This window comes from Podarcis gaigeae, assembly GCF_964106915.1.
Source record: "Podarcis gaigeae genome assembly, chromosome: 17".
Lineage (NCBI taxonomy): Eukaryota > Metazoa > Chordata > Lepidosauria > Squamata > Lacertidae > Podarcis > Podarcis gaigeae.
Window position 1 is genome coordinate 30265579 of NC_139694.1, and position 26702 is coordinate 30292280.

At 44.9% G+C, this 26702-nt stretch overlaps 1 protein-coding gene across 1 annotated transcript; it reads right to left on the reverse strand.

Annotated features, from left to right (window-relative positions):
* Positions 1-4586: 4586 nt before the first annotated feature.
* GABARAPL1 (GABA type A receptor associated protein like 1) lies at positions 4587-19490 on the reverse strand. Its single transcript, XM_083720026.1, has 4 exons — positions 18998-19490; positions 15174-15252; positions 12433-12551; positions 4587-6754 (listed from the first exon to the last, which is right to left on the reverse strand). Exons 1-4 carry the CDS (start codon positions 19085-19087, stop codon positions 6689-6691), a joined length of 354 nt encoding a protein of 117 aa, XP_083576152.1. The 5' UTR covers positions 19088-19490; the 3' UTR covers positions 4587-6688.
* Positions 19491-26702: the final 7212 nt, after the last annotated feature.

The following is a 26702-nucleotide window of genomic DNA, read 5'->3' on the forward strand; positions in this document are numbered from 1 at the left end:
AAAACAAAAAGAAAAGTATCTCTGAAATAGTAAATAAAATGAAGGTTTAGAAATAACAGAAAAACAGAAATCCAGAAAACATCTCCTATTTTTCTTGGTTTGCCCCTTCAATAACAACAACAACAACAACAACAGCAACAACAACAGCAATAATAATACCCCGTCCATTGGGCTGGGTTTCCCCTGCCACTCTGGGCGGCTTCCAACAAAATATTAAAATACAATAGTCCTTCAGATATTAAAAGCTTCCCTAAGCATCTATCACAACCCTTCATGTTAACTCTAGTTATTTCTTACACTCCTGAGACCATTACCATCCTAATAGGTCAATTATGTGCTTACAATACTTTTTCATATACACAATAAAAATATCCAATTCTCCTTATATCTTTTATCATTTTGATTTCTTATTCCCCATGATTTTAAAGTGGAAGGAGACTTCCAAAGGCAAAAAATTCCTTGGCGAGCTAATTTCTGTTTATCAGTTGATTGGCAGAGATTAAATCATGCTGCCCAGGCTGTGTGGTGCTGTTATCTGCTGGGAACAGGGCTGTACAGCCAGTGCAGGATTAAACCTTGTCCTCCCGCCCATCAGCTGACACCACCAGTCATGTCAGCTGATCGGTGTGTCATAAGAATGCTAAGGTGTCATAAATAAAACGCATGTTCGCAAGTGCACAAGGTAATGCACATACATGAGTGCATAAACCACATGTCTGAAATAGCAGAGAGTAATTCAGCAGCTATGTTTAGCCCCTAGTCAACCTCAGAGACCCCCTCAGGTCACATAGCAGGAAATTCCTGATACATGAACTGCTTTGACAGGTATCTGTTAAATGGCCAGGCTGACCTGTCAAAAGAGCAGATATCCATGTATGTATGAAACAGTGGATTCAGGAATCCACAATGGATTCAGGAGTCAAGCTATCCACCATTTCAAAAGGCAGTCTCAGACAGGCCAAGAGAGCTCACCACCTCTGAGGGAGTCCATTCCACTGTTGAACATCTCATATTGTCAGAAAGTCCTTCCTGATGTTTAGTCAGAATCTCTTTTGTTTAACGTGGATCCACTGGTTCGGGTCTTAGCCTCTAGAGCAGCAGTAAACAAGCTGGCTTCGTATGACAGCCCTTTAAATATTTGAAGATGGCAATCATTTCTCCTCTGTCTCCTCTTTTCCGGACTAAACATACCCAGCTGCTTCAACCATTCTTCATAAGGCTTGGTTTCCAGACCCTTGATCATCTTGGTTGCCATCCTCGTCACATGTCCCAGCTTGTGTACATCCTTCTTAAACTGTGGCACCCAGAACTGGACAGTACTCCAGGTGTGGTCTGACCAAGGTAGAATAAAGCAGTACTATTAGTTCCCTTGATCTGGACCAGGGGTCAGCAAACTTTTCCAGCAGGGGGCCGGTCCACTGTCCCTCAGACCTTGTGGGGGGCTGGACTATATTTTGGAAAAGAAAAGAAAGAACGAATTCCTATGCCCCACAAATAACCCAAAGATGCATTTTAAATAAAAGGACACATTCTACTCATGTAAAAACACGCTGATTCCTGGACCGTCCATGAGCTGGATTTAGAAGGTAATTGGGCCGTATGCAGCCCCCAGGCCTTAGTTTGCCTACCCATGATCTGAACACTATACAGTGGTACCTCGGGTTAAGAACTTAATTCGTTCCGGAGGTCCGTTCTTAACCTGAAACTGTTCTTAACCTGAAGCACCACTTTAGCTAATGAGGCCTCCCGCAGCCGTCACGCGATTTCTGTTCTCATCCTAAAGCAAAGTTCTTAACCTGAGGTACTATTTCTGGGTTAGCAGAGTCTATAACCTGAAGCGTCTGTAACCTGAAGCGTATGTAACCCGAGGTAGCACTGATGCAATCTAGACTAGCGTTAGCTTTTTTGCTGCTGCATCATTCTGTTAACTCATGTTAAGCTTGAGGTCTACGAAGGCCCCTAGATTTTCTCCACATGCACTACTGGCAAGCCAGATGTCCCCCATCTTATATTTGTGCAGCTGGTTATTCCTGCCTAAGTTTACAGCCCTACATTGAACCCTATTGAAATTCATTTTGTAGTTTAGGCCCAGTTCTCCAATATATTAAGGTCATATTGAATCTCAATTCTGCCTTCTGTGGCATTAGCTACCCCTCCCAGTTTGGTGTTATCTGCAAATTTGATGAGCATCCCTTCAATTCCTTCATCCAAGTCATTTATAAAAGATGATGAACAACAACGGGCCCAGGACAGAACCCTGTGGCACCCCACAAGTCACTTTTCCCCAGGATGGTGAGGAACAGTTACGAGCACAATTTGGAGCAGATATTCGTGAAGCCATCCCAGATCAGAATGCGGACTCAACCGGATCCTATACTGTCAGGGAACTGCCATCGGAGCCAGAGGGAGGGCTCCAGAGGGGTTCCGGAGAGCGTCCCGGGAGGGAGAGAAGCAGCCCATCTTCTGGGGAAGGAAATCAGCGTAGCACCAGTGGAGAAAGGGGGCAGATGGGGGAATCGGCGAGGTGGCTCCATGACTCCTCGCCGGAGACCAGCGGGGAGAGCACGGGTCCTCTGCTGCCCACACCCTCCCTGCGCAGAAGGCTTCCGTGCAGGGAGAGTAGGCGGTGACTAGGCGTCAAAGAGCTTCTTTGCTGGAAGAAGTAAAAGAAATGCCCACTGACTGATTCTGTCAGCGATTGAGACAGCCACGGGTGAGTGGCTGTCCGGACAGAAAGAGTCCACCCAGGTAACCCAGCCAGGTGTGGTACCGATATACGCACGAGCAACCCCTAGAACAATTACATATATTATCTAGGATATGCACATCTCACATGGATTGCCAAAACTGACACTGCTGACATGGATTGCCATACGTATGATTTTCCCAGACATTTTAGCGATTTCTATCCGGACATTGGTTCTGACTGCAGTATTCCAGATGTGTCCAGGAAATTTCAGATCTATGGCAACCGTAGTTTTAATCAGTGTATATTTATGTATGTATACACAGTGTATATCTCCAACTCCTCGAAAGATGCCATCAACAGTGTCTCCAAAAAATTTTACACATCACTTGGGAAGACAGGCACCCTAATACCAATGTACTGGAAGAAGCAAAGATCACCAGTGTTGAAGCAATAATTCTTCAACATCTATTTCGCTGGACTGGTCATGTTGTGGTGAAGTCTGATTATCATCTTTCAAAGCAACTACTCTATCCTGAACTTAAAAATGGAAAGCGTAATGCTGGTAGTCAACAAAAGAGGTTTAAAGACTCTCTCAAGGCAAACATTAAAAAATGTAGTATAAACACCAACAATTAGGAAACAGTTGCCTGTGAGTGCTCCAACTGGAGAACAGCCTTTACCAAAGGTGTCATGGGCTTTGAAGACACTCAAACTCAGGATAAAAGGGAGGAACGTGCTAAGAGGAAGGCACGCTTAGCAAATCCACACCGTGATCAACTCCTGCCCGGAAACCTATGTCCCCACTGTGGAAGGACGTGTGGGTCCAGAATTGGCCTCCAGAGTCACTTACGGACTCATTGTTAAAAACGTGTTTATGGAAGACAATCTTACTTGGCTATGAGTCATCGTCAAAGAAGAAGAAAATATATTTATTTCAAGTGTTTTTATTATCTCTGGAGTTCTGAGAATATACTATCGGTGAGAACGATGTGTTTTTTGCATTAAAAACAGGCACTTTAGTCAAAATTGCCAAAGATTTCTAATGTTATCAGTTTACCTGTTGGTTTCCCAGTTCTTCTGAAAATGCCACTGTGGTGGAGAGGGTGGTCTTCATCCATGGAGACCTAAGTTTGAATCCTTACTTGGCCATGAAGCTCACTCTTTTGTGATCCTGAACATGCTGCATTCTCCCTTAGCCTAACCTACCTTCCAGGATTGCTGCAAGGATAAAATGAAGCGATAGCTTTGGCACGCCTTTGAAAGGATCAGATACAAATAAAAATGCAGTACTCCAGTATTTAAGAATGTATGACAAACCTTTTCCATCAGACCAGTGGCTCAACTAGTCAAGCATCCTGTTCTCCAGTGGCCAAGCATATGCCTTTAGAACACCTGCAAGTGAGATCTGAGTGCAGAAGCACTCTCCTCTCCTGCTGCTTCCAGCAACTGATATCCAGAAGCACACTGCCTCAAAAACAAGGGTAGAATATCTGTTACCCATATTCTCAGTGCTCCCAAATACAGTCATACCTCATGTTACGTTCGCTTCATGTTACGTTTTTTCTGGTTACGTCCCGCAGCGACCCAGAAGTACTGGAAATGGTTACTTCCGGGTTTCGCCACCCGCGCATGTGCAGATGCGCAAAAATACATCACGCACATGCGCAGAAGCGGCGAATCGCCACCCGCGCAGGCGGTTGCGCTCTTTTCATGTTGCGAACAGGCCTCCGGAACAGATCCAGTTTGCAACCAGAGTTACCACTGTACAGCAGCCATAGATAAACACAAACATGAGCTGAAACCAGAATGATTCAAAGTTCTTTGGCAAGCTGTTAACACTTAAATAAGAGTTCCCGGCCGAAGTCAAATGCATAACAAATTTACCATTCCACTCTGGTTCTCAGATCTTTAAATGTGTGTTTATTGATTTGAGCCGATGTGACATGGATTTTATCTTACAGGAATCTGAAGCTGGTTGGAGTTAATGACAAAAGTATAATCAACACTGCGTTTTACATACCGGAGAAAAGCGAAAATGAAAAGTAAACGCCACAATCAGTTTTAAATAAAAAACCTTCAAACGTAATCCTTCATATGTAAGAAATGGGTATGTTGAGAGCCCATGAACGTCGGTTAAAGACCAGCAGCAGCATTGGGGGAAGGGGGTAGATCATAGTCTCTTTCAACATCCGTTATATTTCCCCAAGCAGAGATGAGGGAGGGAATACACTGGTGCACACAATCGCACACGCAGGCATGCCCTGACTCACACCAGACTTGCCTAACCTGTAAGAATTTGGAATGTGACTCTTGAAGACATCCTGAAAGACAGGAAGGCTGAGAAAACGGAAGTGGAGTCAACTGAAATTTGTACTGGAAGGAACTTGGCACACTAAGCAGAACCAGTCTTGCCACAAGGAGTGCATCCAGACAAGACACACCGAAACTAACAGGTATCCCTCCAGCTATTGTGTCACTTCCGCTCCCCAACTGTGCAATTTCAATTTCAATTCTTCACCAACCCTTCAAATCCTTGGCCCCTGCCTAAGAGAGTTCTGGCCCACTAGGCCCCTTGCCATCTGGTGATATTCTTGTAGGAATGGCGCTATAAAGCTATGAGCAGGGGGAGGAGTTAAACAGAGAAGCAGAGCATGTCACCAGTTTCCATAAACTCAGACACTTCTCAAGAATAGGTGCCACCTAAAGAGTTCAGGATTCCAGAGGCAATCATTTTTTTTCCTCCAGTCTAAGATTATGTAGCTGCCATCCTTTGTTCATCCTTCACCTCTCTTCTAAATATGCTCAGTTGCTACACAACTACAAAATCTAACTATCAGGAGCAATGAAAAAGATAAGCCACAACACAAAACGTCCTACATTTCACCATGATTTCTCGATGGGGAGCAACCAGTGTAAAGAGAGAGGGAGACCAATAGTACTGTCACAAAGAAACTGCTGTGGCCCCTGCAGCATAAATACCTACTTTGGGCAAACTCTTTTTCAATATTGTTGGCTATTGTCAGGGACGTGGGAGAGTGGTGCTGCTCTCCTTAGGAAAAAAGCACAACTGTTTTCACAAAAGGACTGCAGAATATATGCTTAGAGGCAAGGCTGTGGGTGCAGGTTAATCCCAATATTTTTTCCCTTTCCATATTGAATTGATAGCAGCAAAGGAAACACAAGACAGGTATCAGGATGGTGACCTAGCAGAGAACAGCCTTTCGCTGGCAAGGAAGGACACAAAACATCACAAAACACTCGTGCAGAATGCAATATAGGATAGACGCCCAAGGTCCAATTCATTGGTAACACCGTGAAAGAAAGGGACGTGCTGTCATTGTTTTAAGTTAGCCAAACTGCTTAGGAAGCTGGTTTTCTCCATACTGCATGGCATCTGCATGGTTCTGCTTATAGGAGGCTGACATGCTGCTAGAGTGATGGATGAACTCAAATCAGAGGTGCTACGTATGAGGAAGTCGGGAGAGGGGTAAACACGTACCGCTGGGATCAGGGCCAAGGAAAGGAGGGCAAAGGGTGGGCAGAAAAGGCTCACAAATTAACAGAAATTAATATCTCCTTCATGCACAGGAGAGGGGGCTGCCATCTTTAAAAAACAGGCAAATTAGAGATTAGTTGCTACAGGGAGAGCCACAGTTCCCTTTGGCAGTTCCGACAATATCACTAGGTGGCATCGTCTCCTCTCACTGGGCACTAATGGAAGAGCCAGGTAGTGTAATGGAAGGTGGGAACTGGGCAAACAGATCTCTCCATCCCAAAGCCCTGACCGCCGCAAAGCACCAACAATTCTTTCCCCCAACGGATTAAATAAAACAACAGTAATAATTAATTTAAAACAAAGGTGCAAGGAATGATGGCATGAGATTATGTGGCTTGTTGTCCAGTTCTTCCTCCCTCTTCTTGCTTCTGTCTGACGCAGAAACGCCCTCGCAGAACAGTCATTTCAGGCCATCGCAACTGTGAGGACAGCGGCCGAGGGGCTCATTTGCCGTACACACTTTCGTCACTGTAAGCCACATACAGAAAATAATCCTCCTCGTGATTATCCTGGGGAAATAAAAATGTGGGGTGGGAGGAAAGAGAGGAGCAGAAGTCAACATCATTGTAATCTAAATAATAATAATAATGATGATGATGATGATGATGTGGAACCTTGGGTTGCGGATGTAATCCATGACGGAGGCACATCTGCAACCTGCAGTGTTTGCATCCTTAAGTGCCATGTCTGTGCCGGTGTGATTTGGTCTTCTGCGCATGCGCAAGCAGCGAAACCCGGAAGTAACCCATTCTGGTACTTCCGGGTTTCCCGCGGTACACAACCCGAAAACACGTAACCTGAAGCGTCCGTAACAATGTATGACTGTACAGTGGTACCTCAGGTTACATACACTTCAGGTTACATACGCTTCAGGTTACGGACTCCATTAACCCAGAAATAGGACCTCGGGTTAAGAACTTTGCTTCAGGGTGAGAACAGGAATTGTGCTCTGGCGGCATGACAGCAGCAGGAGGCCCCATTAGCTAAAGTGGTGCTTCAGGTTAAGAACAGTTTCAGTTTAAGAACGGACCTCCAGAACAATTAAGTACTTAACCCGAGGTACCACTGTAATGATAATTTATTTATACCCCGCCAAACGGAATATTAAAAACACGCAAAAAATCGAACATTAAAAACTTCCCTAAACAGGGCTGCCTTCAGGTGTCTTCTAAAGAAAAGTCAGATAGTTGATTATTTCCTTGACATCTGATGGTGTCAGATCATGTCTGATCAGCCCTCTGCCTGATTCCCTGTAACCTCATTTCTCGTAGCGAGGGAACCACCAGAATGCCCTCAGAGCTGGACGTCAGTGTCTGGGCTGAATGTTGGGGGTGGAGACGTTCCTTCAGGTATACTGGGCCAAGGCCGTTTAGGGTTTTAAAGGTCAGCACCAACACTTTGAATTAGGCTCAAGCATGCTGGTCAAATGAGGCTGGTTATCCCACATTCTGAACTAAAGTAAGATGTTTTTCCATTTATCTAGGTGCAAACTATTTGTAAAACAGCAGTGCTTAAATGTGTCTGAAATATCTTTGCAAGGGTGGATGATAGGGAGAAAACCAAAACCGGTCCATGCCCCTGTGAACTCTCATTGGCCACATCCCTATGACTTCTTGGTAGCCCTATCGGTTCTAGTGGGCATCAGTTGCCACCAGCTCTCCCCCTGCTGTCAACACTTTGAATTGTGCTTGGAAACATGCTGGGAGCCAATGTTATTCCTTGGTGTGGAGGAGGAGATAGGCTGTATGGAGAGATCCTCCTAACCTTTGGATCCAGCAACTGTTTAAAGATAAGGCAGGCTAGCTTCCTCTGTTGGGGGAGATAGGCTCTGTGATGGGCCATTAATGGAAACCAAGGAAAGGGGCTCTGTATGAGCCGCTAAATGGATGACACACACACACACCCAAGCTCATGGTCAGTTAGAAGACAAAGCCAGAGTTTGGAGTGCAGTTTGGCAGCGATGTGACCCAGAAGTAAAGCAGCAAGCTGGAGAGAGAAAGAGTCAGAGCAACGCTTGAGAGCAATGTTTGATTTCTGTTTGAATCCAAGTCTGGGAGAAACAAGACCTTCTTGGGGTGCTGATGCTGTAAGGTAAAGGTTAAGGGACCCCTGACCATTAGGTCCAGTCGCGGATGACTCTGGGGTTACAGCGCTCATCTCACTTTATTGGCCGAGGGAGCCGGCATACAGCTTCCGGGTCATGTGGCCAGCATGACTAAGCCACTTCTGGCAAACCAGAGCAGCGCACAGAAACGCCGTTTACCTTCCCGCCGGAGCAGTATCTATTTATCTACTTGCACTTTGACGTGCTTTCGAACTGCTAGGTTGGCAGGAGCTGGGACCGAGCAACGGGAGCTCACCCCGTTGAGGGGATTCGAACCGCTGACCTTCTGATTGGCAAGTCCTAGGCTCTGTGGTTTAACCCACAGCACCACCCACGTCCCACGGATACTGTAGATATGTGTAAAGACACCACAGTCTCTGCTGTGCTTCATTCCCACAAACCCTGGTTAAGCATGCCTGGAGCCTCTGGAATCTCGCACTGCTTGGAGATTGGGGAGGTCACCAAAAATATGCAAAGGTGTGAAAAGCATGCTAGCCTTTGTGCACAACTCAACTTACCTGAAGGCCTACCTTTAAAAATTACTCAACTTAAATTAAAAATGAGATCTAGGCAGGAAGGGGTTTGGGGGGGGGTGGCGAAAGAAGCTAAAGAAGTTAACGTATCTATGAAGAACATTTACAAAGTCCCAATTTGACTGAAGAGGGTAGTAAACCTAAGGGGGGAAATACTTTTTACTTCTTTAGATAGTCTGGCTACCCTGTTCTTATATTGATATCCCTTTGAGAACTCAAAACAGCTTACATATTGCTCCCAGAGAGTCTTCTGCTAAACAGCCTGCTAAATTTCAGCAGTAAAATTGCATCATCATTATTTTTTAGACTATTCCCCCCAAATATCACAATACATTTTAGCCCTTCCATGTTACCCCCATTTTCAGATGGGGAACAAAGGCTGGGAGACTTGTTCAAAGTCAAACCCATCAACCTGGCTTGGAGGATTCATGACTGAAATGCAAGCTGTTTACGCTTTTCTGTTTGTGTTTGTTTCATTTGCATTTAAGATAAAACAAGGGCACAGATCAGCTGAAGGTAAACATTTTTAATCCCCATGGTTTATTGGGGGAGAGTTAGAATGTTCCCTTGAAATCAGCGGAAGACAAATGTTCCCAACTTTGACTAGATGGGTACATCTGCAGTTGCCAGTTTGGAAAGCTTCATTTATACCAGGGTTTCCCAAACTTGGGTCTCCAGCTGTTATTAGACTACAACTCCCATCATCCCTAGCTAGCAGGACCGGTGGTCAGGGGATAATGGGAATTGTAGTCCAAAAACAGCTGGAGACCGAAGTGTGGGAAACTGATTTATACTGAGCTGGTTCACATGCAATGCTAAACCACAGTAACAAATTAACCACCGTTTAAAACAAAATTTCAGTGTGTTGGTGAATGCCACTCTAATATTGTAGCTGCTTTGCTCCTCACCCAGCTCATCCTTTTCGGCAGCCAGAAGGAAACAAGTCACAGCACTGACCAGTGTCTGATTTGTTTATCTCCAAACAAACCATGAAACGAAGGCAAGATTTGTTCCTGGCTTACTGTTTGTGGTTTGCACATGATGCTAAACCAGAAAGCTTGTTTGTTTCCTCCCATGTACTTAAAAGGAGAAGTGGTGGAACAGCACCATGGCATTTTAAGACAGCACGCACCAGCACATTGCCCATTTGTGGTAAACCATTATTTATTTTTAACTTTGGTTTCAGATTACATGAGAACCAGAGTATCGTGCTTGAAGCTTGAGGCAAAATGACAAAACTACAGCTATGCTGGTTATTCCAAAAATATTGGTCAGTTGTTTATAAAACCCAATAAAATGAATAAATAATGTTGATCAATTAAAGATCAATTAAATTGATTAGCTCCTGACCCAGGTAAGATGAAATTGCACTCCTGCTAGAATGGTTTCATTATCATTTAACAAGGATTGTAAGAGGCCCATACAAAAGCAGTGTAGTGTATGCAGCTAGAGAAAAGGCCATACTGTACTGACAGAAGAGATGGCCGTCCAGAGCTGGGTTGTTTTTCTGAAGGAGGTGCTTAAATCTACAGCAGTAGGAAGGAATTCAAAATACTGCAATCCACAGTTAGTATTATTTCTTTTACCAGTGAGAGAGCTCAGGATATGGGCACTAGCAGAAAGAGTTTTTAAAACAGATGATGCGCTCAAGGAGGAAAGTTGATATCTGCCAAACTATACGATAGCTAAAAATACAGGTGAAACTCGGAAAATTAGAATATTGTGGAAAAATTCATTTATTTCAGTAATTCAACTTAAAAGGTGAAACTAATATATGAGATAGACTCATGACATGCAAAGCGAGATATGTTATAATTGTGATGTTTATGGCGTACAGCTGATGAAAACCCCAAATTAACAATCTCAGAAAATTAGAATATTAAATGAAATCAGCAAAAAAGGGGCCCAAACCAAGTACTGAGTACAGGTGCATGCTTCTACTTCTCAGAGGTCCAATATTGCTCTATTTGCAGTCCTTGTTTTGCTGATTTCCTTTAATATTCTAATTTTCTGAGATTGTTAATTTTCATCAGCTGTACGCCATAAACATCACAATTATAACAAATAAAGGCTTGACATATCTCGCTTTGCATGTCATGAGTTTCTCTCATATATTAGTTTCACCTTTTAAGTTGAATTACTGAAATAAATGAACTTTTCCACAATATTCTAATTTTCTGAGTTTCACCTGTATTTCCTCCATTTCCAAAGTATCTATCCTTATCCAACAGAGGAAGAAAACTACCAGGAACCATAAATCTCCCTATCTGTCTAGTAATTCTAATGACAGCACCTTCCCAGTGTGATCTTCTTCCAAATGCTCACATAAAACAACTGAACTGCACAAGAAAAATATAAGATTCTTCTCAATAATTTGCAGGGCATGGAAATGCTGTAAATTATTTTCCACAAAGGAAACTTGTACTTCTTGTGTGCTTGGTCATTTGCTTATGAAACAATACAATGTACAACAGTGAAATGGGCATGTGGATGTAGGACAACTCTCTCTTCCTGCCTCTTATTCTAGATTTACAAAATATGAGTTCTATTAAAGCAAAGTACGCCACCCAAGCTTACTGTATCTATGCAGAGTTGTGCCCTTCTGCTCTAGAACATCGCTTCTCCATAAATGACCTATGTGGTAACTTGATTTCTAACTTGAAATACTTCCATACAGCTTCCACCAAACAGGTAACACGATAATATAGTACTCCGAGTTTGTTTTTTAAATTAAATGTTCATCTGGGAACACTAATGGGCACCAGAGTGCCTGGGGCAATCCAGTCAGATGAGCAGGGTACAAATCATCATCATCATCTTTATCTCTCTGACAAAGTTTCTCCTCCTCTTGATGTTGAAATATCTTTTAATTACTTATAGACGGGCCGGCATCACTCCAGATATCAGATGGTACTGCGTTCCAAGGAAAGCTCCGAGCAACACAAGCTATTCAGCTGAATTTGGCTACTGATCAGCCCAGGAATTAATTCAGAAGTTTAGTCTAAGCATCTCCAGGATATGACCTTAATAGCTTGCCCTGGAGGATGATACCTCCCTGTTTGGTTAATAATAGAAAATGTCCTTTAGGCAGGCAAGATAATTAATTAGTAACTAGGTTGCCTAATTCTGCTTCCTCAGAGGGAATATTTTCTTTCTCGTTTTTTGGGGGTGGTTTTTTGGGGGGGAGGGGAGTTTGCACATTAATGGAGAGTTTGTTGCACTATTTAATTATTTTACTGCATTTTCTGACATTTGTTTCCTGCCACATCTCCTGTCCTGGAAGAAAGTGTGGTACATGTGTTGTCCAGCCATGAACTGACCAGACCTGTTGAGTTTTACCCAGGTGGTGGCTTTGTGTGCCTTCATACCATATTCTTGGAACAATCTTCTGAACTAAGACAGTTCGGAGGAGTCTGCAGCCTCTTGCAAGTTTGCAAGTTCTCGGCCTTTCATTTCATACTGCCCACAGAACCAGAATGTGTCATGCAACAAGCTATTATTAAGCTCCAGGAAGTCCACCATTAGGATGGAATGACAGCCTCTTACTTACTTCGTACAGCTGGCCCATCGTAGCGCTGGTGGGAGGAATAGTGTTGTTGACAAAGAAGAACAGGGCGTCCTCTGGCCTCAGGTGGATTCGCTTTCGGATCAAGAAGTAGAACTGGCCAACTACAGTTGGTGGGGAGAGGAAGAGTAAAAAAAAAAGCTATATTGGCAATCACTCAAATTTCAAAACCCTGTACAGCATGGGTAGGCAAACTAAGGCCCAGGGGCCAGATCCAGCCCAATCGCCTTCTAAATCCGGCCTGCGGATGGTCCGTGAATCAGCGTAGTTTTTACATGAGGAGAATGTGTCCTTTTATTTAAAATGCATCTCTGGGTTATTTGTGGGGCATAGAAATTCATTCATTTCCCCCCCTTCAAAATATAGTCTGGCCCCGCACAAGGTCTGAGGGACAGTGGACCGGCCTCCTGCTGAAAAAGTTTGCTGACCCCTGATGTACAGTTTCAGAGATAAATAGCTGAGGGACCACATTTCCCCACATATACGTGTCCACATGCTGAGATCTTTCTTGGAGGCCCTATTCTGGTTACCCCGGACTTCTCAAGTGAGGTGGAGGGTGACAAGAGGGGTCCTTCTCAGTTGTGGCCCCCCAGTTCTGGAACACTCTCCTCACGGAAGATTAATCTGGCATCTACTCCCATGCTTTGTGATAACAAGACTTGATCTGCCCAGTGCTTCTTAAACATTAACTTTTTAAAAAACAACAACCATTGTTCTATCCTCCTGCTACGTTGTTCTAGTTTTGTGTTACCCAACTCCTGTTTTATTATATATAGTTTTGGTTTCTTACTGAAATTCTTATTGCTAGCTGCCCTGAGATCATCGCTGAGGGGAAAGATACAAAAGTACTAAATGAGACTCTTAATCTGAAGGTTCAAGACCCATGTTGGGCAAAAGATTCCACAACGTACACATAACTGGCTGTAAAGTAACATAACATTATATATAATAAAACTGTAATTTAATCGTCATATCAAAAAATTGCAAAGCACAGTTCCTGATGGCAATAACGTATCATATTACTATTAACCTTCTATATGTTTTTGTTGTCGTAAATTCCAAGGATAGTCAGGTCTCTGACTGGCAACTTCTGCGTTCCTGTGGACTATTTTGGCTGGAAAAAACCTACTGGGAAATCTCCTGGAAACCTTGTCGCTGAAGAAGCCCAATGGGCAAAACAAGGGTATATATCCTGAGAACTGGTCTATCATCAGCTGCCTAAGTAGCTCTGTTTGTTACACTCTCAAGACTTAGGACTATGCAGAGGGCAAGTTCGTTTGTTACACTTTTAAGACATAGGACGATGCAGAAGGAAGATACTGTATCAGTATGAAATGGCATTGCCAACAGGAACTATACATTGTAATCGTTGGACTTGGCAATCTTTGGACCTGACTATCCTTTGACTTTATGACAAGTCTTTATGATAAGTTCACCCGCTAGTGTCTCCTGTTAACTTCACCCACACAATGTAAATTGCTGGGTGTTTTTTTTAAAAAAATGGTTCCCATATAATACAACCTAGGGAAGTTATAAGTGCCATCATGGTGAAATTTAAATTCAGAACTGCAATTTCCCCACTGATCAGTCTTATTTAGATTTGTTTTATAGAACCTTAAAAGAATAAATACTTGGTATGCAAGAGGATAAATGGCCAAGATACAATTCTCTACTGGGGGAGGGGGGAGGGCAAAGTAACCACAAGGTTAGCTTTGTTTTGTTATTTTGGTCCTAATTGGGGGATGACAACTAGCAGATGGATGGCCTGTAATCTCTATTCTGGATGCTTAGCAGCTGAGAAATCTGAATGCTGGCAACTGTTGTAAACAAAAATTGCCCTTTTCCCTTATGGGGTATCCAAGAGCCCATATAGAGTCCTTACATAGGTTCCCTATTGGTAGGAGAAAATAACAGAGGCCAACCAGAGAATATTGAGAAGCAAAGCAGCTAGTAAGCTTGATCTTTATTGATCTGATGCAACAGGGTGCTCCCGTCACCCGCAGGAGAGAGAAGGGACTCAGAAAAAGGGTGCACAAGGCCTTATAAAGACTTTTGAAATTGCCACCCTGTAGATCAAGACCACCTCCCGGATACATCATACCTACATCACAGAAAAGGGGGTCTAAAACAGAAATTTAAATGTTGCTTTTCTCCTGTTGTTGTTTATCTCCTGTCTGGCAGGTTACTTGATTGGATTGCCTGGGTAGCCTGGCCAGTCTTTTGTAATGATAAATACTTAGTTCCTGGGCCAGGTCACAGGCTCACACCCTATTCATATCTTAAATGTGTCCTTAAGACAGGATTTGTGAGGAAAGAGACAATGGGGAAGTTTCCCACTTTGACCTTGCAGAGAAAACATTTGGTCAGTTTAGGAATCAAAATGGTTCCAGCTTGGCCTTCCTGTGCTGATCTATGTATGTGCATGGTTGGTAACACTTATGAACATTACCATATATCTAAGACCATAAAATTCCTATCACACAACCTGTTAAGGTTGTTTTCAAGAAAAGCTGGATACGTTCACCCAAGGTGCGGAGAACCACTGAATTAAACTTCCATGAAACTACATTCACCAGAGTTTCTCACGCTGTGCTATGAAGATAACAAAACATTTTCCCGAAGGCAATGAGACTGAGGGAAAGAGGAGGCCACCAACTCTATCACTTGTTGAAAAACCTTCCTTAAATACCAATGCAAAAATAGATTACGAAATGTGACTTGTTTACCTGTGAGATCAGATGGGACAAGGTACTTCCTCTTGTCCAGATCAGGTACTCTGGCTTTGGGCGCCTTCTCCACAATAACCTGGACAAAAAAAGGAGCAGGAAGAAAAATAAGAACAAAGAGAACAAGAGAAGCTATGCTACCTTTCCCTGTAACTGCAAATTCTCCCTGTAGAGTTTAATAAGGAAATGATGCATGTCAAAATTCAAGCCAAGTAAAACACAGCAATGTGAGGATCCTCAGTTGGATTAGAAAGAAAATATCCCATGAACTTTCCACAGTAGGAACACAAGTCGCATAACAAGAAAAATAGCAACAAGCGATGATTGTTTACATCCACAAACTTTTGACTCCTCTTCATAGTTTCTAAGGCTACCTGATACTTATACATATAAATAAATCTGAGTTATTCATACGAAACTTCATTCAGTCTGTTAAAGCTGCTGTTTTGAACGTGCATTATATATATACACACACACACACGCACAGCACTGCTAGTGGGTCTAGACCTCAAAATCAGTCTCGAATTATTATACATATGTTTTTCTCAGAAATGTTTCTAGTTTTGTGTTAGTACAGCGTGACTCTGAATATATTGCAAAAGAAATTACTTAAACAACTTTCCATTTGCCTGTAAAACTTCAAAACAACTGCTTTCAGATACACGGGTGGCAAAATGTGTTGTCCTTCACCCAAAATGTGCTGTCCTTGACCCAATATATCTCTATCTAGACACCATTTAAAAAAAACCTTTCCTTGGGCTCCTCTAAGGGAAAGCTTGTTGAAACTACTGTGTGGTGCAGACCCACTGCATCTTTCGCTTAGCAAATTTTCTCACTTGAGCCTACTTTTATCCTTCACCTTTTATATCAAAACAAGTCTCAAATCTTTGTCTCAGTAACATGGCCATGGAATATTTATTTACCTCCACTGAACAAGTTTAAAATGCCCCCGACTCCATGAATTACTGTATTTTTCACTTTATAACACGCACCAGACCATAACACGCACATAGTTTTTAGAGGAGGAAAACAAGAGAAAAAAAATTCTAAACGAAATAGTGGATATATGATTTTTGTGGTTCATGCTGTGGCCACAGACATGTGATCTGACAGTGAGTTTGGAGTAGCCCAATGCAAAAATCCTGAAGATCCATGTGGATCCATGATTTGTAACCAGGGAGGAGGGAAGGAAGGGGAACCATGGATCCTCTGCTCACGACTGCAGCAGATCCCCCCCCCCCCCGCCACCCGCAGGCATTCGCTCCATAACATGCACAGACATTTCCCCTTACTTTCTAGGAGGAAAAAAGTGAGTGTTATGGTGCAAAAAATACGGTAGTCAAATTTAAAAACAACAACAACCCAACAACCGTTGAATTGTTAGCTTTCCTAATTTTCCACAGCAGGCATTCCATGGGGTCAGGTTGGTCACTGCATGAAAACCTGTCCATTTCATTAGTTTCCCCTAGTTCATATAACAAGACATGTATATTGAAGTTTATAGACCTAACTGGTGCAGAGAGAGAGAGAGAGAGAAAGTGTGTGTGTGTGCGCTACAGGGGGTAGGACACCAATGAGTTAAGAGACAAAGGAATTTGGGGGGGGGGAGCAGGGCTGGATCCAGTGGGAGCTAAGGCCCTGCACATGTATTTTTCACATTGCAAAGAGAACCAAGGAAGGTGTTTGGAGGCACAATGAGATAATCCTGTTTGCGTTATTTCTTCTGAAATTAAGGGGGACCACTGAAGGTATCTTGCACAGGGACCCTGCAAAATCCTGGACCACCAGTCCAAGAGGACATGCACTATGGAGTACAAAAACAAACAAGGTGGTTAGCTATGCAGCCTTCTTGTGTTAGTAAAACATAAGAAGATCACAAAGACATTTGAGCTGAAAGGTATCATCTCAGCTATCGCCACCTCTTTCTCATCCCTTGTCCTCTCTCTTATCCCTAATTTAAAATTCTGCAATGTTTTATTTTGTTTTTTTTTAAAAAAAATATAGCTGCAGAAAGCAAAGATCTCATAAACTTAATAGCAAACTCAGTTCACTCTGGGGGGATCATTATATAGCCTTGCACAGGAGGGAGACCTGGGGGAACCCCAAGAGCTGCAACAGTAGGGGGGGACTCAGTGCAGTGAGAACTGAGCATGTGCAAAGGGCACAGAATGATGACCAAGGATGCAGAATAGGAAACAGGAGAGGAAGAGGAATGGAACAGAATGTTTAGGAAGCAAGGCTGGCTGGTTGGCTCCTCCTAAACAGGAACCTTCCATGAGACAATCATTTTGTTGCAGGCCCTACTTGTTTTGTAGAAAACAAAGATAAAGCTGGCTCTTGGCAAATATGTCTGTCATTAGGTAGCATCTGCTGTGGCCACGGATGTGTTATAGAAAGGAAAAGGGTGCATGCTGGGTGCACTGCAGTGGAAAAGCCAGTGGAACTGAAACCAGCCTTCAGAAGAGAGGAAATGCAAGGATGCACTGGCCGACCCTTGCCAGGCGTTTCAAAGGATCTTCCCACACAGACAATTGTACCTTTTGGTACATGAAGCCTGTGCTTTGCCAGTGTGGATTTCATTTCTGCCACAGGCCAGAGGGAGCCTCACCAGACACCTGCATGAAGCTGGAAAACGCCCTGCACAGTCACAGAACAACAAAAACAAAGGCCTCGGATGGGATCCGTCTTCCATTCTTCCTGCAAATGAAGCGCCATACTAGGCCGAAAGCTCTTGCCACAAACTCGGTTGTCTTATGTTTTTCCCAAACAGTCCTATTCCACCCTTGGCCTAATCCCCTACTCTTCCAGCCCTCAGTTACACAGTCTGTTCTTCTAGTTCTGAGATTGTTTACAGTTTTATCATCACCATCATCATGCCGGACATTCCTCCCCAGGAATTCCCCTTGGGCTGATGTACTGCAAGTGCCACCGACATTGCCGCACTGATCTGATCCTGTGTCATCTCCCTTCAATGTGGGAACACCCCCACTCCCCAGGCTAAGTGGTTGCCAAGAACATCTGACAGGTTGGGAATATTTCGACACAAGTATCCAACCGCTCCTATAAGGCAACCTCAGTCTGCCCATCTGCCAACCAGGGACGGGAAAACAACATTAATGAAATGAAACTATCTTGGCAGCAAGGGGCACATGACGAAGGAGGAAAATAATACAGTAATAGCTGCGCTTTGATATTCTGAATTGAAGCTCATTTCGTTCCGGCTTAGACAAATATCCCGAGTCATGGCAAAATTGTGAAGCAAGGTGCGCACTACTGCAATCACGGATTGCTTTGAAGGGCCAGAAAAGGATGGGGCAAATGTGAGGCGCTTGTGACACAATGACTTTGCTTTTCCTGCGTCCTCCCCGCTCCAGTCGCCTGCTTATTACTCTGGCATTGAAGGACCAGGAGATGGAGAGGCTCCAAAAGCAGGCCAGAATCTAGGGGAGGGGGGAAAGAGATGCATCTCAACATTTGGGATGGTGGAGGGGGGAGAGAGCTCCTGAATCTCCTTCTGAAGGTGACATCATTAACACATCCATTGTCCTTCTGCCTCCATGTTTGCTTGGCGGCGCGTCGGGGGGGGGGGGGTGACGAGGGAGGTGGCACAGGGGAATTTAACTCCTTCCTCTCCACCAGACCTCAAGTCCAGGAAAGCGTAGGAGCCTTTGCATTCCGGCCCTCTAATACTGGGGACCTGGCAGGCCAAAGGCACCCGTCTCCTCCCTCCCTTAAATCTTTAAGCCTGCTTCCCTCGCCTCCAAACAAACACCCAGCCAAGATCATGCACACACACAAAAAAGCACGATTATTGCACCACTCACAGGCACCCGATCTGGATATTTCTTCCGGATTTTCTCCCCTTCTTTTTTCCTGTACTCGAAAGGGTGGTCTTCCTTGTACTGGAACTTCATGGCTTGTCCCAAGACGCCAAGTTTCTTCTTTTCTTTCCCACCCCCTCTTTTCCTCCTTTTCTCTCTCTTCCCTCCGAACCGGCAAGGATCTGGCGGACGAAAAGCGATCCCGACGCTGCAACCCCGCGCGCGATCCTCTCGCTCGCTTGTTTCTCCAAGCAGCTGATCAAAGGCGACTCAGTGCGCACGCGCGCGCCTTCCGAGCCCGGGCATTGTGACGTCGCCGGCGCCGAATCTGCATCGGCCTCCCGCCGGCCCGCCTCTTAGATTGCACCATTGCAAGGGCTGCGAGTGGGGAGGGCCGTCCGCCTGCAAAAACGCACGCCGAGTCTCTCGGCTGAAGCTCCGGCGGCACCGTCCTCGAGAAGATCGCCGTCCTGGTGCCACAACCAAGTGCCTTGCAGTTCTGCTGGCTGTTAACGGAGAAGGGTGGCAAAAGCGTCACATTTCTTGGGCCAGCAACCCTCGGGGTGCTCAGTGGAGCGCTCCCACTGCCCCCCATTAAAGGAGCTGCGAAGTCCCGTCTTGGCTGGTGGGAAAGTTATACCATAGGATGTAAAACAGTAAATTGATGGTGATAAGTATACACACTCACAGGTGTTTTGCATGCTATAGTATAGATATAAATCTGGGTATGTGGATATAAATAGATATCAACCTTGTTTTTGAAAAAACTATTGACATGTTTATAATATAGGTAAAGGTAAAGGGACCCCTGACCATTAGGTCCAGTCGTGGCCAACTCTGGGGTTGCGGCGCTCATCTCGCTTTATTGGCCGAGGGAGCCGGCGTACAGCTTCCGGGTCATGTGGCCAGCATGACTAAGCCGCTTCTGGCGAACCAGAGCAGCGCACGGAAACGCCGTTTACCTTCCCGCACTTTGACGTGCTTTTGAACTGCTAGGTTGGCAGGAGCAGGGACCGAGCAACGGGAGCTCACTCCGTCGCGGGGATTTGAACCACAAACCTTGTGATCGGCAAGTCCTAGACTCTGTGGTTTAACCCAGAGCTCCACCCGTGTCCGCAGGTTTTCCAAATGCTTCTCATGCCTATGGGGCCAATCCTATGGCAAGATGGCCACCTGTCATGGATGCTTTAGTTGCGATTCCTACATTGTACGGGGTTGGACTAGATGACCCTTGGGTTCCCTTCCAACTCTACAATTCTATGATTCTGTGGTTCTGTTATTTTAAGTGGGCATGGCGGTCAGAAGCAGCCATCCTTGCTGCTCAGGGTAGCCCATCCATGAGGCAAACTGAGACAGCCACCTTAAGCAGAGAAATCCCCGAGGCGCCTCCATTGGTGTGCCCTCCTCACCACTGCCCTCTCCGCCAGAGAAGCAGCTATGGTGGCTTCTAGGTTCCAATGATACCTTGTTAACCCCTTACTCAAGGAAACAAGGGCGGCTCAAGGAGGCCAGGCCCAGTGAGCACTGGAACTTGCCCTGGTCAGTCTTGCCCCATGAGTCTAAAGGCCTTCCCACAGTTACCGAATTCTCCTCCTCTCCCAGATCTTTCCCAAGCAATCTGAGACAGTCGTCATGCCTGTCTTTGCTCCTCTCTCTTCATACCTCTTCTGGTTCTGGGAGAACAGTAGGCAAGGGAGCTGGTCGCTGCAGGAGGAGGAGGCACACTACCTTCTTCACCAGCCTGAGTCATCCCTTCCTTTTGAACACCCTCCACTCCAGCTTCCGCTTCTGCCTCTGGTTCCGGACTTCTCTCTGTCGCAGACTCTCTCTGCTCACTAAGCCCTGTTACCTCTTCAGCTTCAGACACTTCCTCCCAGGCTGCTCCCTCTGACCACTCATTGTAGTCCCACCACCAATCCCCAGGCTCTGAGTCTTCTTCCATTGGGGGTTCCCCAGCTGGTGCCTCCTTCCATACTTCTGCACCCAACCAAGTCCATGACAGGGGCCTTGCTTAGAGTGTTGGACTAGGACACAGGAGGCCAGGGTTCACTCAGCCATCAAGCTCAATGGGTGACCTTGGGCCAGTCACAGTATCTCTGTCTAACCTACCTCTCAGCGTTCTTAGGGTGGAGAACCATAAACATCAGCCTTGGAGGAAAGGTGGGATAGAAATGAAACATTCACATAAACGATGGAAGAATTCTTAACCAGAGTTTCCTTGCCTTAAAGCATGGGTTCCCAATTTTTGGTCCATGGACCAGCTTCATTCAGTTGGTCCACAGCACATATGCATTAAAAATTAACATTGATTTTTTAATTGTATTTTTGCTGCTATTCCCTATATTGTGTTTTCTTTTATTGCCATTTGAATTCTACGGAATGCAAATGATAATACAATCAAATACGGTATTAAGGTTTTAAAACAGGCATTAAAAATACAGCTACAAAGAAAAAACTGTCTAGCACAGGGCAGTGCAATTCCTACAGCAGGGAGGAAAAATCATTAAGTGATCCACCAATACCATTAGCAATTTTCAATTGATCCATGGGGGGGGGGTGAGAGTTTGGGAACCACCAGATTTCAGAAGCACATGTGGTTTTCAGTTGGACACCATCACCTAACACTGACCAGCTGAAATTGTCTGAGATCTTTGTTATTTCCTCCCCCCCCCAATAATTTTTATTATCTCTTTTCCAAATATCTTAAACACAATACAGCTTAACAATATTATTCTCCTTTCAATCTATATCTTATCCGAATTAACTTCCCTCCACTCCTCTTCTGGTTTCTCTAAATTGCTCTTACTTAAGCGTGATTACTATATATACATACTATAAAGGTAAAGGTAAAAGTACTCCTGCCCGTACGGGCCAGTCTTGACAGACTCTGGGGTTGTGCGCCCATCTCACTCAAGAGGCCAGGGGCCAGCGCTGTCCGGAGACACTTCCGGGTCACGTGGCCAGCGTGACATCGCTGCTCTGGCGAGCCAGAGCTGCACACGGAAACGCCGTTTACCTTCCCGCTGGTAAGCGGTCCCTATTTATCTACTTGCACCCGGAGGTGCTTTCGAACTGCTAGGTTGGCAGGCGCTGGGACCGAGCAGCGGGAGCGCACCCCGCCGCAGGGATTCGAACCGCTGACCTTTCGATCGGCAAGTCCTAGGCGCTGAGGCTTTAACCCACAGCGCCACCTGCCATACTATAAATGTCTATAATTCCTTAATAAATGTTTGTATTATACTTTTGACATACCTTCCTTATTATATTACAGCATTACATCTTGTGGTCTAACCAAATGTTTACAATAAACGTTACACGAGTTTAATTTCAGTCCTGTGAGCGTCTTTATTTATATACAGTTTTCTCTAAGTATACCATAAATTTGGACCATTCTTTTTGGAATTTCTCATTGCCCTGCTATCGGATTCTTCCAGTTAGCCTTGCTATTTCCGCAAAAAAATAAAAAGAAATCTTTGTTATTTCCATGCCACAGCACTGCAGATCAAACACCTCCAGCTTTGCTTATAATTTGCAGCGCTGATCTAACTATCACATGCAGCACAGAACTGTCTCTTCCCTACCCAGCTGGGAATTAGCTAGTCACACTGATGTGGCTGGTGGGGGTGAATCGGTGCAAGGCAGTGTCCCTTTTGCAGGGCACATGGCGTTGCGCACAGTCCTGCTGCGACTCAGGAGCTTGTGGAAGGAATGCTGCTGCGCTGTGTGAAGAGAAATCCTAGCAACTCTGCAAGAGGAAGGGAGGAGGAGGAGGAATAGACAACAGCAGCATGACTCAGGAAAGTGCCCTCTTCTCCTGCTGGATGTTCCTGTTTCGTAACTTTCTGCTGCCGTCGCTGCCACCACCCCCTTCACTCCTCCTGTCCTGGACATGAGCTGGCCCAGCTAATTCTTAGCATTTCCAGGTCTTGTGATCACCTGCCTGAGGCTGAGTCCCGGTGTAAACAACTGCGTCAGATGACCTTCAAAGCAAAGTCAGAATTGTGAGCAGAAGGCACAGCAGGGGGAGAACCGGTGGCCCACCAGACCTGATGGGGCTCCCAAGAAGTCATGGGGTTGTGGCCAATGAGAGCTCACAGGGGCATGGTTTTCTCCCCATCATCCACCCTTGCAAAGATATTGCAGACATTTAAGCATTGCTGTTTTGCAAATAGTTTGCACCTCACTAAATGGAAAAACATCTTACTTTGGTTCACAATGTGCGATAACCAGCCTCATTTGACCAGTATGCTTGAGCCTACAGTGGTACCTCAGGTTACATACGCTTCAGGTTACAGACTCCGCTAACCCAGAAATAGTGCTTCAGGTTAAGAACTTTGCTTCAGGATGAGAACAGAAGTCGTGCTTCGGCGGCCCGGCGGCAGCAGGAGGCCCCATTAGCTAAAGTGGTGCTTCAGGTTAAGAACAGTTTCAGGTTAAGAACGAACCTCCAGAACGAATTAAGTACTTAACCCGAGGTACCACTGTAATTAACATTAACATTGAGAGGAAGCTGTCCTTTGTGGAATTATAGGGTCAGAACTACCTAAAATGTATAGAAACTTATTCATGTATGCTGCTACAGCGGCAAGAATGCTACTTGCCCCAAAATGGAAAGAAGCAGTGTGATAGGAATTTTGAGGTCTTAGATATATGTTAAATGTTCATAAGTGTGCCAACCAAGCAGCGGCGTAGCGTGGGTTGTCAGCACCCGGGGCAAGGCAAGTAATTTGCGCCCCTAACCTGCCACCGCTGCCAGCTTCTTCTTGCTGCTGCCTGGGCTGCGGTATTTATGGTAAGGTAGCCGCGGCGGCGGGTCCGTGTCAGGTGATCTGAGGTGAGTTGCCGCTGGCACTGCCGCCCAAACGACGCCGCTTGCCCGGAGGAGGAGGGCAGAGAGGCGAGGAAAATGCAACATGGCCCAGCAGCAGCGGCGGCGGCAGGGCTGTGAGGAGGGGCTGCCTGGTGCGCCCTCCGCGGCCCTGATGCGCGGGGACCGCGGTGAGCGCTGAGAGCCGCTGCCTGCCGGACACCTTCAGCCTGGACGCGCGCACAGCTCGTCGGTTCCGTGAGAAATGGGGCTCTGCTACAGCCTGCGCCCGAGGCTCTTCGGCGACTCCGGAGGTGGCGAGCGCGCCCCCCCCAGATGTTGCGCCCGGTGCGGCCGGCCCCCCCTGCACCCCCATGCTACGCCACTGCAACCAAGCACCTACATAGATCAGCACAGGAAGACCGACCTGGAACCATTTTTGATTCCCAAACTGACCAAATGTTTTCTCTGCAAGGTCAAAGGAAAATGGAAAAGCCTCCCCGTTGTCTTTTCCTTCACAAATCCTGTCTTAAGGGTATGTCTGTGTTTGAATAGGGTGTGAGCCTGTGACATGGCCCAGGAACTAAGTATTTATCATTACAAAAGACTGGCCAGGCTCCCCAGGAAATCCAATCAAGTGGCCATTAAACAGGTAACCTGTCAGACGAGATAAACAAGTCATTCAGATTTCTGTTTTAGACCACCTTTTCTATGATGTATGTATGATGTATCTGGGAGGTGGTCTTGAGCTCCAGGGCAGTGAATTTAAAATGCCTATACAGTATAAGATCTTGAGCGCCATTGTTCTGGGTTCCTCCTCCTCTCCTGCGGGTGAGGGGAGCACCTTGTTGCAACAGATCAATAAAGATCAGGCTTACTAGCTGCTTTGCTTCTCAATATTCTCTGGTTGGCCTCTGTTATTCTCTCCTACCAATAGGGAACCTACGTAAGAACTCTATATGGGCTCTTGGATACCCCATAAGGGAAAAAGGGCAGATTTTGTTTACAACAGCAGAAGTCCCAGCAAAGGAAGAATGGATACGAAAACTTATGGGATATGCAGAAATGGCGAAACTTCCCGGAAGAATAAGAAATCAAAATAACAATTTTTAAAAATAAAAGAATGGAAATGGTTTATTGAATATTCACAGATAAATTGTAAACAGATAAAAACATTGGCAGGATTATTGTAGTAACCTGCAGTTTCATAGGAGCATATATTTAAAGTAGATGAATAAAAGAATTAATTAATCTAAAATATGTACAAAAAATAATAATTAAGGAACCGCAGAAAGAAGAGGAAGGAAGACAAGTTTTGAAATGTTAGAATGACTGTAAAACTATTGATATATATATATGAAATATATATATATGAAAGCTTAGCGATAGTACTGTTCTTGTTGCTTTGCTAAAATTGAGCTGTGATCTAGGTACTTTATAGGGTTGCTGTGAGGATAAAGACTATGAAACGCTTTGGCAAATTTAAAATGCAATTGCGAAAAGTAAAAAGCTGCAGGGGGTGATTCAGACAAGAATGCAGTGTGCACAGCCTGTAGGAGCATGGATTACACCCTGAGTGCTTGCACTCACACAAACATACAAATATGGGATGCCTGTTCCAGCACACAACCACACATCAGATTTCCTGATGACCTACATATAATGGCCATTGTTCTTAGATCTGAATATCCTGGTTGTGTCCCAGATTCTTTTTCCTTGCTTTTTAGGTCAAGTCTTCATGAATCCAAATCTGCCTCCCGCATCCTTCCACTGATTCAAAATCTGGGTCCACGCATTTCCTCCAGTGAGCTCAAGGTGGTTTTTCTGGGTCTCCAGGATAGGCTGAGAGAAAGTGACTGGAAAAGACCACATGTTTGATAAGCTAAAAATTTGTTTACATACTTACAAACTCTTCAAGGATCAGGTTCATGAGCTTTTCCATAAATCAGCCAGAACAGCTGCATAGGCAGTAAAACTTGGTTAACTATAGTGGTGAAAGTTCCTAAATTATTGGTATAGGAACTCAAGAGTGACCTTTAAGAGCCATAAGGCTCTTCACATGCTGAGCTTCTCAAGTAGGCCGGGGGAACAACGGTTTGATTACTTAGTCCCTCCTAAGGTGAGCTAAGCCTGGCAGAACAGCTTACTCTTTAAAAAAAATGTATTTGTACTTTTCAAGTTTATACATTTCACTAATTTTACAATCATTTTGACATTTCAAAACTCGTGTTCCTTCCCCCTTTTTCTACAGTTCCTTAAATTTAATTTTAATATTTTCTGCATATCCAAATTAACTTAATTTGCTCATTTATTCATCTTATGAAACTGCAGGTTATTACAATAAACCTGGTAATGTTTTAATCTGTTTACAATTTATCTGTAAATATTCAATAAACCTGATTTCTTATTCTTTCGGTAAGTTGCGCCATATCTGCATATTTGCTAAGTTTTTGTATCCATTCTTCTTTTGTCAGGACTTCTTTCCATTTTGGGGAGAATAACATTCTTGCCACTGCAGTCTTAGGTGAATAAATTTCTGTACTGTTTAGGTAGCTGTAATGGTTCTAGGGGTTGTTCGTGCGTAAATCGACACCACACCTGGCTAGGTTACCTGGGTGAACCCTTTCTGTCCGGACAGCCACTCACCCGTGGCTGTCTCAATCGCTGGCAGAATCCATCAGTGGGCGTTTCTTGAACTTCTTCCAGCAAAGAAGTTCTTTGACGCCTAGTCTCCGCCTAGTCTCCGTGCGCGGAAGCCTTCTGTGCAGGGAGGGTGTGGGAAGCGGAGGACCCGTGCTCTCCCCGCTGGTCTCTGGCGAGGAGTCATGGAGCCACCTCGCCGATTCCCCCATCTGCCCCCCTTCTCCACTGGTGCTACGCTGAATTCCTTCCCCAGCAGAT

Bases quoted from the DNA above. Each gene is read 5' to 3' on its own strand.
- GABARAPL1 (XM_083720026.1), bottom strand. From the start codon at position 19,087: ATGAAGTTCCAGTACAAGGAAGACCACCCTTTCGAGTACAGGAAAAAA. The intron at 12,552-15,173 runs GTAAACAAGTCA...CACCAACTGTAG, and splicing joins TGTCCCATCTGATCTCACAG to TTGGCCAGTTCTACTTCTTG. The intron at 6,755-12,432 runs GTAAGTAAGAGG...TTATTTCCCCAG, and splicing joins CGATGGGCCAGCTGTACGAA to GATAATCACGAGGAGGATTA.